This window comes from Crocodylus siamensis, chromosome 11 (genome assembly GCF_052110815.1).
Source record: "Crocodylus siamensis isolate JL-2025a chromosome 11, ASM5211081v1, whole genome shotgun sequence".
NCBI lineage: Eukaryota > Metazoa > Chordata > Crocodylia > Crocodylidae > Crocodylus > Crocodylus siamensis.
Window position 1 is genome coordinate 32,813,963 of NC_143405.1, and position 13,757 is coordinate 32,827,719.

General features: G+C 44.9%; 1 protein-coding gene across 1 annotated transcript in view; it reads left to right on the forward strand.

The window, feature by feature from the left end:
* Positions 1–4,304: 4,304 nt before the first annotated feature.
* Positions 4,305–13,757, forward strand: part of SLC6A11 (solute carrier family 6 member 11) — a 307,236-nt gene continuing 297,783 nt past the window's right edge. The window contains exons 1-4 of the mRNA XM_090021869.1: positions 4,305–4,599; positions 4,996–5,225; positions 10,270–10,404; positions 12,094–12,234. Of these exons, the coding sequence (XP_089877995.1) occupies positions 5,006–5,225; positions 10,270–10,404; positions 12,094–12,234 (496 nt within the window). The 5' untranslated portion in view covers positions 4,305–4,599; positions 4,996–5,005. The remainder of the gene's footprint in view (positions 4,600–4,995; positions 5,226–10,269; positions 10,405–12,093; positions 12,235–13,757) is intronic.

Consider the following 13,757-nt stretch of genomic DNA (forward strand, 5'->3'; position numbering starts at 1 on the left):
CCATTTGACTGTGTAGTTGTCAAGGCTACAGTCTCCTAGTTTTTTAATGAGTATGAGGTGAGAGACAATGTCGAAGGCCTTTCTAAAGTCCAGAAAGTCTACATCCACTGCTACACCCGCATCCAAGGATTTTGTGACCTGGTCATAGAAGGCCACTGGGTTTGTCTGACAGGACCTGCCTCTAATGAACCCATGTTGATTGCCCCTAAGCATAATCTCCCCTGCTGGGCCCTTGCGAACGTGCACTAGAATAATTCTCTCAAAAAGCTTACCCGGGATCGAGGTAAGACTGACTGGCCTATAGTTTCCTGGGTCCTCCTTCCTCCCTTTTTTGAAAATGGGAACCACATTGGCCCTTTTCCAGTCCTCTGGCACCAGGCCATGAGTGCTCGTAAAGCCAGGACAGGGGTCCCTCAATGACTTCTGCTAATTCCCTCAGCACTCTGGGGTGCAGATCATCAGGACAAGCTAATTTAAATATGTCCAGTCCCTCCAGAAGTTCCCTTACTAGGTCCTCTCTGACCTTAGGCCTGGGTGTGCCTCCCCTGGGCCCGGTGGGTGGGGTGACCCAGTCCCTACTCAGAAAAATGGAGGCAAAGAAATTGTTAAATGGGTTAGCTTTGCTGTCTAGTGTGATGACCAGATTTCCTAGCATCTTGCAGAAGCCCCATGTTACACGGTAACTTCTTTTTACCCACTATGTATTTAAAAAAGGACTTCTTGTTCTTCTTGATCCAGGTAGCTAGTCCCAGTTCCATCTCTGTCTTGGCCTTCCTTACTGCCCCCCTACAGCCCCCAGCAACCAATGTATAGTCCTCCTTGGTGATGGCCCCTCCCTTCCATTGAGTGTAAGCCTCCTTTTTTAGCTAGGAGACGTTCCCATATGCTTTTGGTGAGCCGTGGTGGCTTTTGTGCCCTCTTGTCCCCTTTGATCCGTGTTGGGATTACCTCCCTTTGGGATTGGAGGATCGTCTCCTTAAGGAACGACCACTTCTCTTGGACAACCAACTCCTATCCCCTCCAGGACCTCAGTGCCTCCCCGACTATTCTCCTTACCTCATTGAAATCCGCCCTCCTGAAGTCCAGGGCTGCTGCCTTGCTGCAGGCCTTTGCCACCTTGTGCTGGATGGTGAATTCCAGCAGGTGATGATCACTGTCACCAGGGGGTCAAGCACCCGTAGACCCCTCACCAGGTCATCACCCATAGCCAGGACCAGATCCAACAAGGCGTCTCCCCTGGTGGGGCTGTGCTCCTTCTGGGTTAGATGGAGGTCCTGTATCTCGGCTAGGAACCTATGTGAGCTCTTCCCAGCAGATGTCTGGAAAGTTCAGGTCACCCATGATGACCACACCCTTTGAACTAACTACCTCTGTGAGCTGACTTAGAACCAATGGCCAGTGGATTTGCCTCTGGAGAAAAGGATGGAAGCAAGAACTTCTGTGAATACATTTACAGCCTTGATTCTGATCTAACAGCCTTGGAGCAGCCAAAAAAGAAGGAAGAAATCTTTTTGTTTTAGCTGCTTTAGTTATCCACAACGTACAGACAACTTATTCAAAGTATGTTTATGACAAATGTAGCTTTAACTAACCTGTTAATTTCAGATATTAATTTTAATTGGAACAGCCCTCCAATGACCGTAAGATAAACCTGACATTAAATACCAGTGTCTTGTTTTACTCTTATGGCACAGCTTTGTTCTCATGTAGGCAGTGAGTTCAGCTGTGATTGCATGCTGTGTGCAAAGCTCTTGACAGACCAGGACATGAATTCCTGATGAGAAGAGTGAGATGCACTTCTGGGTTGGTAGATGAGCTGCAATTTAAATATTTTTAAACACGGGTTTCATATGCCAACTTCTACTTCTTATTTCTATTTCTGTACAGGTTTTAGAAGGTGAAACAAGAGTGCCCATACAAGTAGAGTCCCTACCCCATCAAAAAAGAGCTATGTTAACAACCTGTTTTAAAATCTAGGAAGTTTTACATCCCACATGTAGTACTGTGTTTGTATTCTAGTAGTTATGGGAACTATCATGAATCATTGTCTCCAAACCCTGAAAAAATATAGGACTAGAAAGGGACTGTGGAACTGGTTACACAACGTGCTTCCAATACTACTAAAGTAAGGGGTCTATTACGCATTATATGTAGCATGTGTTAACTGCACATAAAATGTTAGTATCTGAGTATTTAAGCAGTAAATACAACATGTGAAGTGTGCTAAGTATCATTGTAGTGTATCAGACTTGCAACTTCTCTGGCGTGGAGTATCTCCATATCCTATTACTTAACACATGTTGAGCTAATGTCAGACTGCTCCATAGAAGTAATAGGATCATGGGACAGACAATCAGCTATTTGTCAAAGCTCCCCCATGGCACCAAAGGGAGCTCAAGAGTCCAGCATGGTGTGTGATTTTGATAAACAAACACCTGATTGACATCCCAGCTTTCCCACTGCACTGGAGAGGGTTCAAGACTGATGCAGTGAGAGGGCTGGAACAATCAGTTGTTTGTCTGTCAAAGCAACCTACCACTGTGCAGAGGGAAGACTGGGACTCTACTGCTCTCTGACTCTGTGCTAGATCCTGGGACTCATGGTGCTCCCTGCTTCTCTGCTGGATCCCATGTCTGACTGTAAGGGGAGAGGAGTGGGACCCAATTCAAGGGAAGGCAGTGCTGTAGAACCCAGGTTCGGCCACTCCCTGCCTCTGTGCTGAGTCCTGGGTCTGGCCGCAGGGGGGAGCAGTGTGGGACCCAGAGCAGAGGCAGGGAGCACTGCAGAACCCTGTCTCACCGCTCCTTGCTTCGGTGCCGGGTCCCGGGTCCCACAGCACTCTCTGCCTCTGCACTGGGTTCTGGGGCCCAGCATGAAGGCAAGGAGTAGCATGGCACTGGCTCTGGTGGGGCCTCAGGCTGAGACGAAAAATCGCCCTAATTTAGTAATGGTTGTAAACTCAGGTCCTATATTAAGACTGGAGTTAAAACCAACTAAAGTTTTTATAAAATATTTCTATGCAAATCTTTCCATTGACTCCAATTAGTGTTGGATCAGGTGTTTTACAGAAGAGTGAGAAATGGCAATATTCAATAGCATTTGATGGGTAGCACGGGTAGAGGGGAGAAGAATGCAGGTCAAATAAAAAGGGAAGAGTGTTTACGGGTCAGCATTCTTTGTAAGGCTGGGTCTTAAGATTCATTTAAAAAGAGGAGAGGTGGGGCCTAGGGCTTGAAAACTGTAACCAAAGCACTGAGTTGTAAAGAAGACTTGAGAAAGGGAGAGGAAGGGCTTGTAGCATGTCCCAGTTAGAATAATCAGAGACTCATATAAAATGAGGGTTGGAAGGCAGGTCAGGAGGTCATTTAGTCCAACCCCTGCTCAGAGCAGGGCCATTCCCAACTATACCCTCCCAGTCAGTTTGGCATGTAATCTTGAACATATATTGACAGCATTGCATAGAAGCAGGACCTTGGCAGCTGTGGTTCCCCTGCTTTGCCTGGGGCAAGTCAGGGTGGCAGGTCTGTGTTGTGTCAGGGTTGACAGCAGGCTTATGCAGAGTTTAGATTATGGGTTTTTATGGGATGGTTTGGACAGAGATGATCCTGCCACAGACACGGGGCTGAACTAGACGACTTCTGGAGGGCCCTTCCGGTCCTGCTTCTCTCTATGACAAAGGATTTTGGGGGCAGCTGAAAACAATTTAAAAAAATGGCAAAACAGAAACGTTGGGGCTGTGGGGGGCTGGCTGGTGGGACTAAAGAAAAGATGTTTGTGCTTCATCTTAAACTTTTAATTTGACCCCCTGGTTTCTGTTTCTTTCCGTTTTTCCACCGCCGCCTCCTGCGTGCGGGACCCCGGACACTGGACAAAAACAAATCCCCCAAATAAACCTTTTCGCGCTGACCGGTGGCGGCGCGGTCAGGCCAGCGCCCCCAGCCCACACTCGAAGGCTCTGGGGCCGGTTGCTGGACCCGTGCGCCCCGGCCCGGAAAACTTCACCCCTGTGGGGAAAGAAGGGCCCGACTGTGCTTCGCGGCCGGAGGGCAGACGCGGCGGCTGCGCCTGAGGGCTGCGGGGCGCGAGGCACACGTAGTGCAGCCTCTCAACACAACAGCGAGTGGGCGCCCCGGAGCAGCCTGGGCTGCGTCCCCCCGCTGCCGCTGCCGCTGCCGCTGCCGCTGCCGCCGCGCCGCGCCCCCCCGGGCAGGTGCCGCCCTCGCTGCAGCATCTCGGCCGAGCCGCCCCGCCCCGCCCCGCCCGGGAGCGCCGAGGGGCTGGCGGCGGCGGGGCTGGCCCCGGGGGCGGGGGCGCCGCGGGACAGGCTGAGGCGGGTGTTACCCGCTGGCTCCGGCAGGGGCCGAGCACTCCCGGCAGTCCCCTCCAGCGCGCGGGCGGCAGGAGCATCCCCTCACGCAGCCGGCGGCAGCGGCACCGCAGCGAGCCGACGTCGCCGCCTCACAGCTCGCTCCCCCGCCGCTCTGCCCCCACCGCCGCCTGCACCGGGCGGGCAGCGGCAGCCCCAGGACCCCCGCGCCGAGCCGGACGCACGCCCCTCCCAGCCGCGGCCCCGGGCAGAGGCAGAGCCCGAGCACCTGGGTGAGTAGCGGTAGCCCGGGGGGCCGCGGGCCAGCCCGCCACCCACTGGTGCCCGCGCGCACGTTGCGGCAGCCCCCGGGTGCTGGGCAGCCCCAGCGGGGCCCGGCCGGGGGGCGGCCAGGGCCGGTCCTTCCTAGGGGAGCGGGGCTGTGAAAGCTTCCTGCTCCCCGCCTCTTCCACCCCTTCACCGTTGCAGATGGCGCAGCCCATGCTCCTGCCCCACACGCCCCGGTATCGCCCCGGTATCGCCCCTCCTCTCTCCCTTTGCAACTTGCCTGATGGAGCAAAGGTGCTCTCTCCTTCCCGAAGTCCTTGCAGCTCGGAGGAAGCCAACAGCGCCCGGGTGGGACTTGTGTCTTCCTATTGGAAAGTGATTTCTCTTTTTCTCCACCCCAGGTGACCAGTCATGACAGCTGAAAAGACCATTCCCATCATTAACGGCAAGCCAGAAGATGCTTTGGACCCAGAAGCCTCCAGTACCAACCTCGTCCACAGTAACGATAAAAAGGTGCACGAAAGGGGCCACTGGAACAATAAGGTTGAATTTGTCCTGTCTGTGGCTGGGGAGATTATCGGGTTAGGAAATGTGTGGAGGTTCCCCTACCTCTGCTACAAGAATGGAGGAGGTAAGCTGACATCCTGTGTCAACTCGCTGCTCACCCTAACCAAATGGTAAAGAAACAGGAAACAAATGCTTCCCTGAGACTTCTTGCACTGGGTATAAAGGACAGGTGTTTTGAAGACTTCGGGGATTGTGCTGCTGGGGAGGTGCTGCACATTTTGAGGCTGTGCACCAGTGCTTTTTGCTTTTGGAAAACTTTGTAGAGTTTCCTTCATCTTTCACAAATTCATATATGCTTTTGGGAAATTATGTTTTGTCATGAACTCAGGGATGCATTTACAGACCTTTGTGAAATCGTGTGGAAATGGCCTAATGCAATTCAAAATGGTCCCATTTGAGCACTAGCATCTCATGAAAAAGAGGCTAAAATGCTGTTAAAATGGATTGTGTGCTATTGGATTTTTTCTGCATGGAATAATAAACATGTATGCATACTGTCAAAATATGGGACAAGGTGACAACATGAAACAGCTGTGTGCTGTTCAGAGTAAAACCAGAATGTTTTGATAGTGGTATATGGAACACATTGCAATCATAGACTGAACCTTTAGAAAGCCTTTTCTTCTTCTATCATATCTTCATCAGTAGCTTTCTTCTCTGACAAAAGATAGTCTCTTTAAATAAACTCCACCTGCTTTGGTTTTTCATTCTCAGCCCACAACAATGGTATAGGGAAGGAAGTTGAATTGTTTGCTGGTTGAACTGCTTGCTAGCTACATTATTAAATATTAGAAATGTCATTACATATCAAAGTTGTGGAACAAGATAAAAAGATAATAGTTATTCAACAGCGCACCATACTCTAAGACAGTATGTAATACATAGGATGCATGCCAGTTATGTGGAAGTAGTTCATTCATGGTATACAAACTATTTTTTACTTAAAAGCTAAAGCAGTAGTTAGAGCATATGGGTTAGGAAGAAAATAATGTACCCAGTTGTTTTAATAGACAGGTGCATAAAAACCCATTCTTCAGTGCATCTCCTTGGAGATAAATTTGGCCTACCATTTTTAGCATTGTTACTCAAATGAGTAATGCCACAGATTATTCTGGCCCATTTTGTTTCCCATGTTTCTAAAGAAATATGTACCATAAGTACATGTGCTCTGTAACTTGGATTTCCTTTTGTTACTGCACTCTCATAAAAGTTGTTTTTAAGATTATGCTTTTTAGTAGGGTTTTTATTATGTAAAAATAACAGTGTAGGTTTGAAATATGGAGATTTTTCATTTGTTAGAATTTTCCCTGTGTTTTTTTGGCAAGGTAAAATCTGAAAAATCAATATGAAACGCATATGAAAACAGACTTTCCTATATGTTATCCTGTGTGCTCTCAGCTAAATTATAAGTGGCTCTGTATGTGTTCTATATATTTTAGCTAATCAACATATAATACCGTTCTTTAATTAATATAATTTTGGATATAAAAAGAACATAAATTACAACATTTACTTATATTTCTAATAAGACAACTAATAGGAAAATCATATTCTGTTCCCAATTTTAGCTTTGCAGCTACCTTGAATTGCGGTGCCTTGTTTAACCTGGGATCAGAACTGAGTTCATTTAATACACAGAGTTTCTGCATCTGTATATACTGTTCAGGCCAAAAGTTGTGAAAAGACATTCTAGGGTATATATCTACACTTTTCCAAGCAGGCTAATTTACCACCATGGTAAACATGGAGTTCCATGCTACTGTGGCTAGGCTGCTTCTGCCACAGTGTGACATCCCTTGATGATTTTGATTTGTTTATAAGCATGAGAATGTGTTTACTGGTCCTGGTGGATTTTATTGCAAGATAAATAGTCCTTTATAATTTTGATAAGTTATTATCTGATCAAACTGTTTATCTGGATAGTAAAAACACCAGTTTTCTTCTGTGACGCTGATATAAATCTATTGAAATCAGTGAAGTCATGCTAATGTAAAACTGGAGTGAATAGGTACTCATGCTAAAGTAATTATGAGCACATGTCCTAGCAGGCAGAGCAGGAGTTGATTTAAACTAACAATTCTCAAACCCTGGTCCATTGAGGATTTGATGGATGGGGTTTGCACAGTGAAATGTTTGGAGATACTACCTTTTAAAGAAGCTGGGAGAGGAGGTGGTCCAGGCAGAGAGGGTCTGCAGAATAAAACTGTAGGTCCTGGTGATACTCCACTGAGCTTTTTCAAAGCAGGTATACTTAGCTGTACCTCCTGCTATAGATCAAAGTGGCTGAAACATAAACCATCATTGCAGCTTCCTCTGTGTCTTTTTTTCCCATTACACAGAATACCTGGTTATTTATACTGCCTCATAGATTTCCTAAAACAAAGTTCAGAAACACTTGGTTCATAGATGCAGGTATCCAGGTTGTAGTCATATTGGTCTAGAGGAAAAAGCAATCAGGGCTCAAGGACAGAGGGGATATCTTTTATTAGACTAACAAGATTTTTGCAAAAAAAAAAATTCTTTAATTGCAAGCTTTCAGGCACAAACACCATTCATCAGGCATCATCGAAAAGATTCTAGAAGTTCTCCTGGGTAGAAATGGAAGCTCATATTTCATAGGATTTCACAGAAGGGTCAATAGATGGAAAACACCTCTGGGCAGCAGTTCTTAGCTCGTTACCTAGAAGAACTTTTACAATCTTTTCTCTGATGCCTAATGAAGGGTGTTTGTGACTGAAAGCTTATAATTAAATAATTTTTTTAGCAAAAATCTTGGTGGTCTACTAAAAGATATCAACTCTGTCCACAAGCCCTGATTGGTTCATAGATAACATTCAGGAAGTAAACCCATATTCTTGCAGACATGGTTACAAATGGTGTTTCATTAAAGTTAAATTTTATTTTCAGGATCCTTGTTAAGGAAGTGAAATTATCAGTGTAGTGTGGTATAGCATAGTGTTCAAGTAGTTTGTTGTGGATGACAGTATTTTAAAATATGTGTTCCTAAAAGAGAAAGGGAACTATTGTGCATTTAAATGGTGTTTTGAAATGCCAGGATAATGATTTAAATCAGTGGGAAGTCTCAGCAGAAGTTCAGATTAAAGTGTTATAGGCCTTTATTCAGAAACAACAGGTAGGGACTTGGATTCTGCCATTCTAGCTCATGCTAAATAGTGCTTTAGTCTGCAAGTAGCCCCAGTGGTGTCATTGGAATGTTGTTTATTGCTTTACTTCATGAAATATGAATAAAGGTGGTACTGAGTTTCTTGCTGTCTTTAGTTTGCTGTTTCCTTTATGCTTGTTTACATCTTCCCTTGTTTAAGTTTAAACCTGTATTTTTAAGCTAGGGACAGACATTCAAAAATCCTGAGCCTGAATTGATTCAATCTTTGCAGGATAATCTATCCTGGCTAGGCTAAATCAGTTTTGTAACCAGACAGACATCCCGTAAATGCAGGCATATGCCTGCAGTGGGTTAGGCTAGAAGCTGGGAGTGCTAGAGCAGCCCTACTTTGCCTTGCATAGTACTGAGCAGCCAGGGAGCAGAGGGGAGGGGCCAGCCTTGCTGTGGAGTAGAGAGCCCTGCCCAGCTCAGAGAGAATTCCAGGATGCTGGGGGAGTCTGATTTGTCTTAAACTAGTAAGGGGTCTGGGACAGAGATTGTGTAAGCCAGTTTGACCCAAATCAGTTAAGACTGATACTACATTCAACCAGGTTTATCTTAACCAGTTTCGGCCATTTTCAAACTGGTTTATGTGGTTTATGTACACTGAACTTCTGTTATGTTACAGATTTGAACCAGTTTCTGATCACTTAAACTGGCTTACCTGTAATGTCTGTCCCTAGCCTTAATGAACACCACTAAATTCAGTAGCATGGTTTGGTGCACACAGAATGTAGTACAGAGCTCTTCTCCTATGTCTTTTTTTTTTTTTTTTGCTTATTGCTTGTTGTAAAAAAACTGTACCCTGTTTTTAATTACATATGTTAGATATGTAGGGAAGGTCTTGGGAATAGCAACGGATGCCATTAAGATCAGAATTTGACCTAACATTTATTTTTCCTTATCTCTTTTTGTGTGTGTAACCTATGCACATATTACTGTATTTGTCTTTCTGCTAATTTGCTGTTATAGACCAATATTTATCATGATTAATCATTAAAGAAATGCCTTTTAATTTAAAAATGATGTTAATTTTATTAATGTGAAAAATTTATTGTACATTAATCCATAATAAAAGTATTTAATACTGTAAAATTCTGGCACAGGGTTGTATATATTGCATAATTTGTAATCTTCACTGTGGGAAACTAACAAAAATGCTTGGTTACTTTCCTAATACGTGGAGTTACAGTGTTCATTTTTTGGTTAACATCTGCTTCTGATATAAGTCCTCCTGTAAGTAGCTGCTTAGTTCAATCTGTCTGTCTATGCGATCTTCATCATACTCAAATACCTTACATAATTCTATCTGGATTTTATTTTCACAATATGCTAGAGTGACCATGAAGTATCAATCCCGATTTCGAAATGAAAAATTGAGACATAGAGTAGATTAAGTGACTTCTCCATGATCAGACAAAAGAGTGGCAGAGCTGGATTTTGAATACATAGGGCACATCTACACATGCATTAATGTACTGTTGCTAATGCGCATTAAATTTAGTACCTCCAATATGAGGTATTAAATTAATGTGCATTAGGCTGTGCTAATGTCCACTTAATATACAGCAGGCTATTTTACTGCACATTAGTATAATGTCACAGATTTTTACATGACGCTTTAATGCACAGTAAAATAGTCTACTGTGCATTAAAGTGCATGTGCAGACATGCCCACAATGTCTTGCCCATTAGACAATCTTTCCCAAATTTGTGGGATTAAACTGAACAGGACTTGGTCTATAGTAAATAATTTTTAATGTTTAAGGTCTGATTCTTTAAACATTTTCTTCTGTGAGTTGCATTTTCTTGACTTCAGTGGTACCATACGGAGAAATAATGATTTGTAGATTCCATCCTTTATTTAAAGAAATCAGATTTCTCTTTTCTCTTTCAAGGGATTTTATTTGCTTTTACTAACTTTTCATCAATGTTTTGCTTGTAGGTGCTTTCCTCATTCCATACGTGGTTTTCTTTATTTGCTGTGGAATACCAGTATTTTTTCTGGAGACTGCCCTGGGACAGTTTACTAGTGAAGGAGGTATTACATGTTGGAGGAAAGTTTGCCCTCTCTTTGAAGGTAACAGAAGTACTACTTTGTTCTTTTAAAAAAAAATGTATGATATGTTTCATAGTTTCATAGTGCTTAGAGTCAGAAGGGACCTAAACAGATTATCAGGTCTGACTCCCTGCCCCAGAGACGAGTAAGTGCTGGGGCCATAACACCCCAGTCAAATATCTGTCCAGCCTTCTCTTGAAGACCCCCAAGGTAGGAGAGAGCACCACCTCCCTTGGGGGTCCATTCCAGAACCTGGCAGCCCTAACTGTAAAGTAATGTCTCCTGATGTCCAGCCTGAACCTTCTCTCTAACAATTTGTGGCTGTTATTCCTAGTAAACCCTGGTGGTGCCTAGGAGAACAGAGCCTCACCCAATTCCTGCTGGTCCCCCCTAGTGAGTTTATAAACGGCCACCAGATCCCCTCTCAGCCTTCTCTTGCGGAGGCTGAATAGATTCAGGCCCTTCAGACCGTCTTCATTGTGCCTGACCTGCTTCTCCTTGACCATGTGAGTGGCCCTCCTCTGGACTGTCTCAATGCTGGCCATATCCCTCTTGAAGTGCAATGCCCAGAACTGGATGCAGTACTCCAACTGCAGTCTGACCAACGCTGCATAGAGGAGAAGGATCACGTCCCTAGACCTGCTTGTGATGCATCTGTAGATGCATGACAAGTTGCGGTTAGCCTTACTGACGGCTTCCTTGCATTTGCGGCTCATGTTCATCCTAGGGTCAACAATGACTCCAAGATCCCTTTCTGCCACTGCTTTGACAAGAGGGGTATTCCCCAGGTGTGTTGCTGGTTCCTTCTCCCTAGATCCAGTATCCTGCACTTGTCTACATTGAATTCCATCCTATTGTCATTCACCCACCTCTGTAACCTGTCTAGATCTAGCTGGATTCTGTCCCTCCTCTCCAGCATGCCCACCTTGCCCCACGTCCTGGTGTTGTCAGTGAATTCGGTCAGCGTGCTTTCCACACCCACATCCAGATCATTTGTAAAGATGAACAGTACAGGCCCAAGGACCAAGCCCTGGGGGCTCACTGCCCACATTCCTCCAGGTCGAAAACGACCCATCCACCACCACTGTCTGGGTGCAACCATCTAGCCAATTTGCCACCCATCTGACTGTGTAGGAATCAGTGCCGCAGTCACCTAATTTTTTAAGAGAATGTGGTGGGAAACAGTGTCAAAGGCCTTCTTAAAGTCCAGGAAGGTGACATCTACCTCAACACCCTCATCCAGGGACTTTGTGACCTGATCATAAAAGGAAACCAAGTTAGTCAGGCAGGATCTGCCCTCCATGAACCCATGTTGGTTGCCCTTGAGCATTACTTCCCCTGCTGGGCCCTTACAGATGTTCTTGTTGATAATTTTCTCAAAGGTCTTCCCAAGGACTGAGGTAAGGCTGACTTGCCGGGGTCCTCCTTTCTCCCCTTCTTGTAAATGGGGACTACATTGGCCCTTTCCCAATCCTCTGGTACCTGGCCAGAGCCCCACGAGTGCTCATACAGCCGTGCCAAGGGTCCTGCCAATTCCCTCAGCACCCCTGGGTGAAGAGCATCTGGATGTACTGATTTAAACATGTCCAGCCCCTCCAAAAGTTCCCTAATGTTTGAACCAATTAATATTAAGATATATAGAAAACAGCATGGTCTTAATTTTAAAGGTCTGAAGTACAAAAGATTTCTGTGTTTTTTTTCTTTCTCTAGGCATTGGATATGCTACCCAAGTTATTGAAGCGCATTTAAATGTCTATTACATCATCATTTTAGCATGGGCTATCTTCTATCTATTTAACTGCTTTACCACAGAGCTCCCATGGGCCACTTGTGGGCATGAATGGAATACAGGTATGGCCTCAGTAAGACTAATAGCTGTAGAAACTCTTTAAATAGTTACTGTGTTAACTTGTAGGGGCTAAATACTCACCTGATAGGAACTGACTTAGCTCCATTGAAAGCAGTGGATATGTGTCAGTCAATCATCAGAGAATTTGGTATACAGTATTTACCTTGGTTTGTAAATTACTGGGGCAGAATTTTATTGGTGTATTTGTCTTTTATAGATCTTTCTCTTCTCAGATATATTTATTTGAAAATGGTCAGAAAAAGCTAAGCTTTTCATTTCATATTTTGGCCAAAAACCGGGATCCTGGCTCAGGACTCTCTTTGTTAACATTCAGGGAATTCAAATAAAAACTGGTGGTGGCATGATATGGCTCTCAGTTTCTCATCAGTTCTTACTGAGCTCCTAGTAAAACCAGTGGGAGTTTTGTTTTCATAAATATGGGGGAATATTAAGTGAAGACCTTTGAATTTGATCTTTCTACAGTGTTAAATATCCAGTAATTAAATATTTCCATATATTCAGATCAGTATATCAGTATATTCAGTGATCAAAACTTTTATATGCATGGGTTTAGTCTTGCATACCCTTTTCATGAAACAATGCCTGGTTCCTTTGGGTAGTGTCTACTGGCCTGAATAATGACTTATTTTGTGAATTGGGTTTTGCAGAAAAGGTCCCTTTATTTCTCTTCACATGGAAATTCTTGTCATTTTATCGTTCTTCAATATTACATTCACTTTTAAAAAGATTATAGTGATACATAAAAAATTGTATCCTAATACTACTTTTGAAACAGTAAATTGCTTTTATTTTTCATGAATCTTGACCCCCTTCCCCTTTCTTTGTATCCCATCACCCCACTTATTTCAGGTTATGGCTTTGACTAATGTTCAGTGGGCCCAGTCCTGTACTCCAAGCATACTTCCAACTCAGTGATAGGGCGTATTAACAATCCAGGATGTGGCCTGCTCATCTCTTAAGTGAAACCTTGCCAGTAGTGATCATTATTTGAATAGCATATGTCATTTCAACAATGCTGAGCTGGTTTGGTATCTTCAAAGTACTAGCGCACCGATAAAGAATTTTTTTGCCGATTCTGACAGCTGATTATTAACCAGCCATAGCACTGGGAGAGGTGGGCTACAGGCCAAAATCACCACGGTCCTCTCCATAGAACCCCCTACCAGTGCTGCATTGTCCACCCTGCCCCCGTCCACCCTGCATGCAGTCCCAGCCCAGCCTCACCACCGGGAAGAGCCCAACACAGCCCCTGGCCCAGAGTGGGCAGCCTACCCTTGTCCTGCTCACAAATCCAGGGGGCATATACCCCACATGCCTCCCCTGTGCCCCCAGATGAGCTACCTGCAGCTCTATGCCATGTCCCACCCTGCCACAGCTAGGCAGCATCTGCTCCTTCCCCTTCCCCACTTCCTCCCTCACTGTGGGGGCCTTGAAGTGCCCCTGTGATGCCCCTTCCTTCCCCCATGCCCCTACTTCCCACAGACTTACCTGATAGATTCTGCTC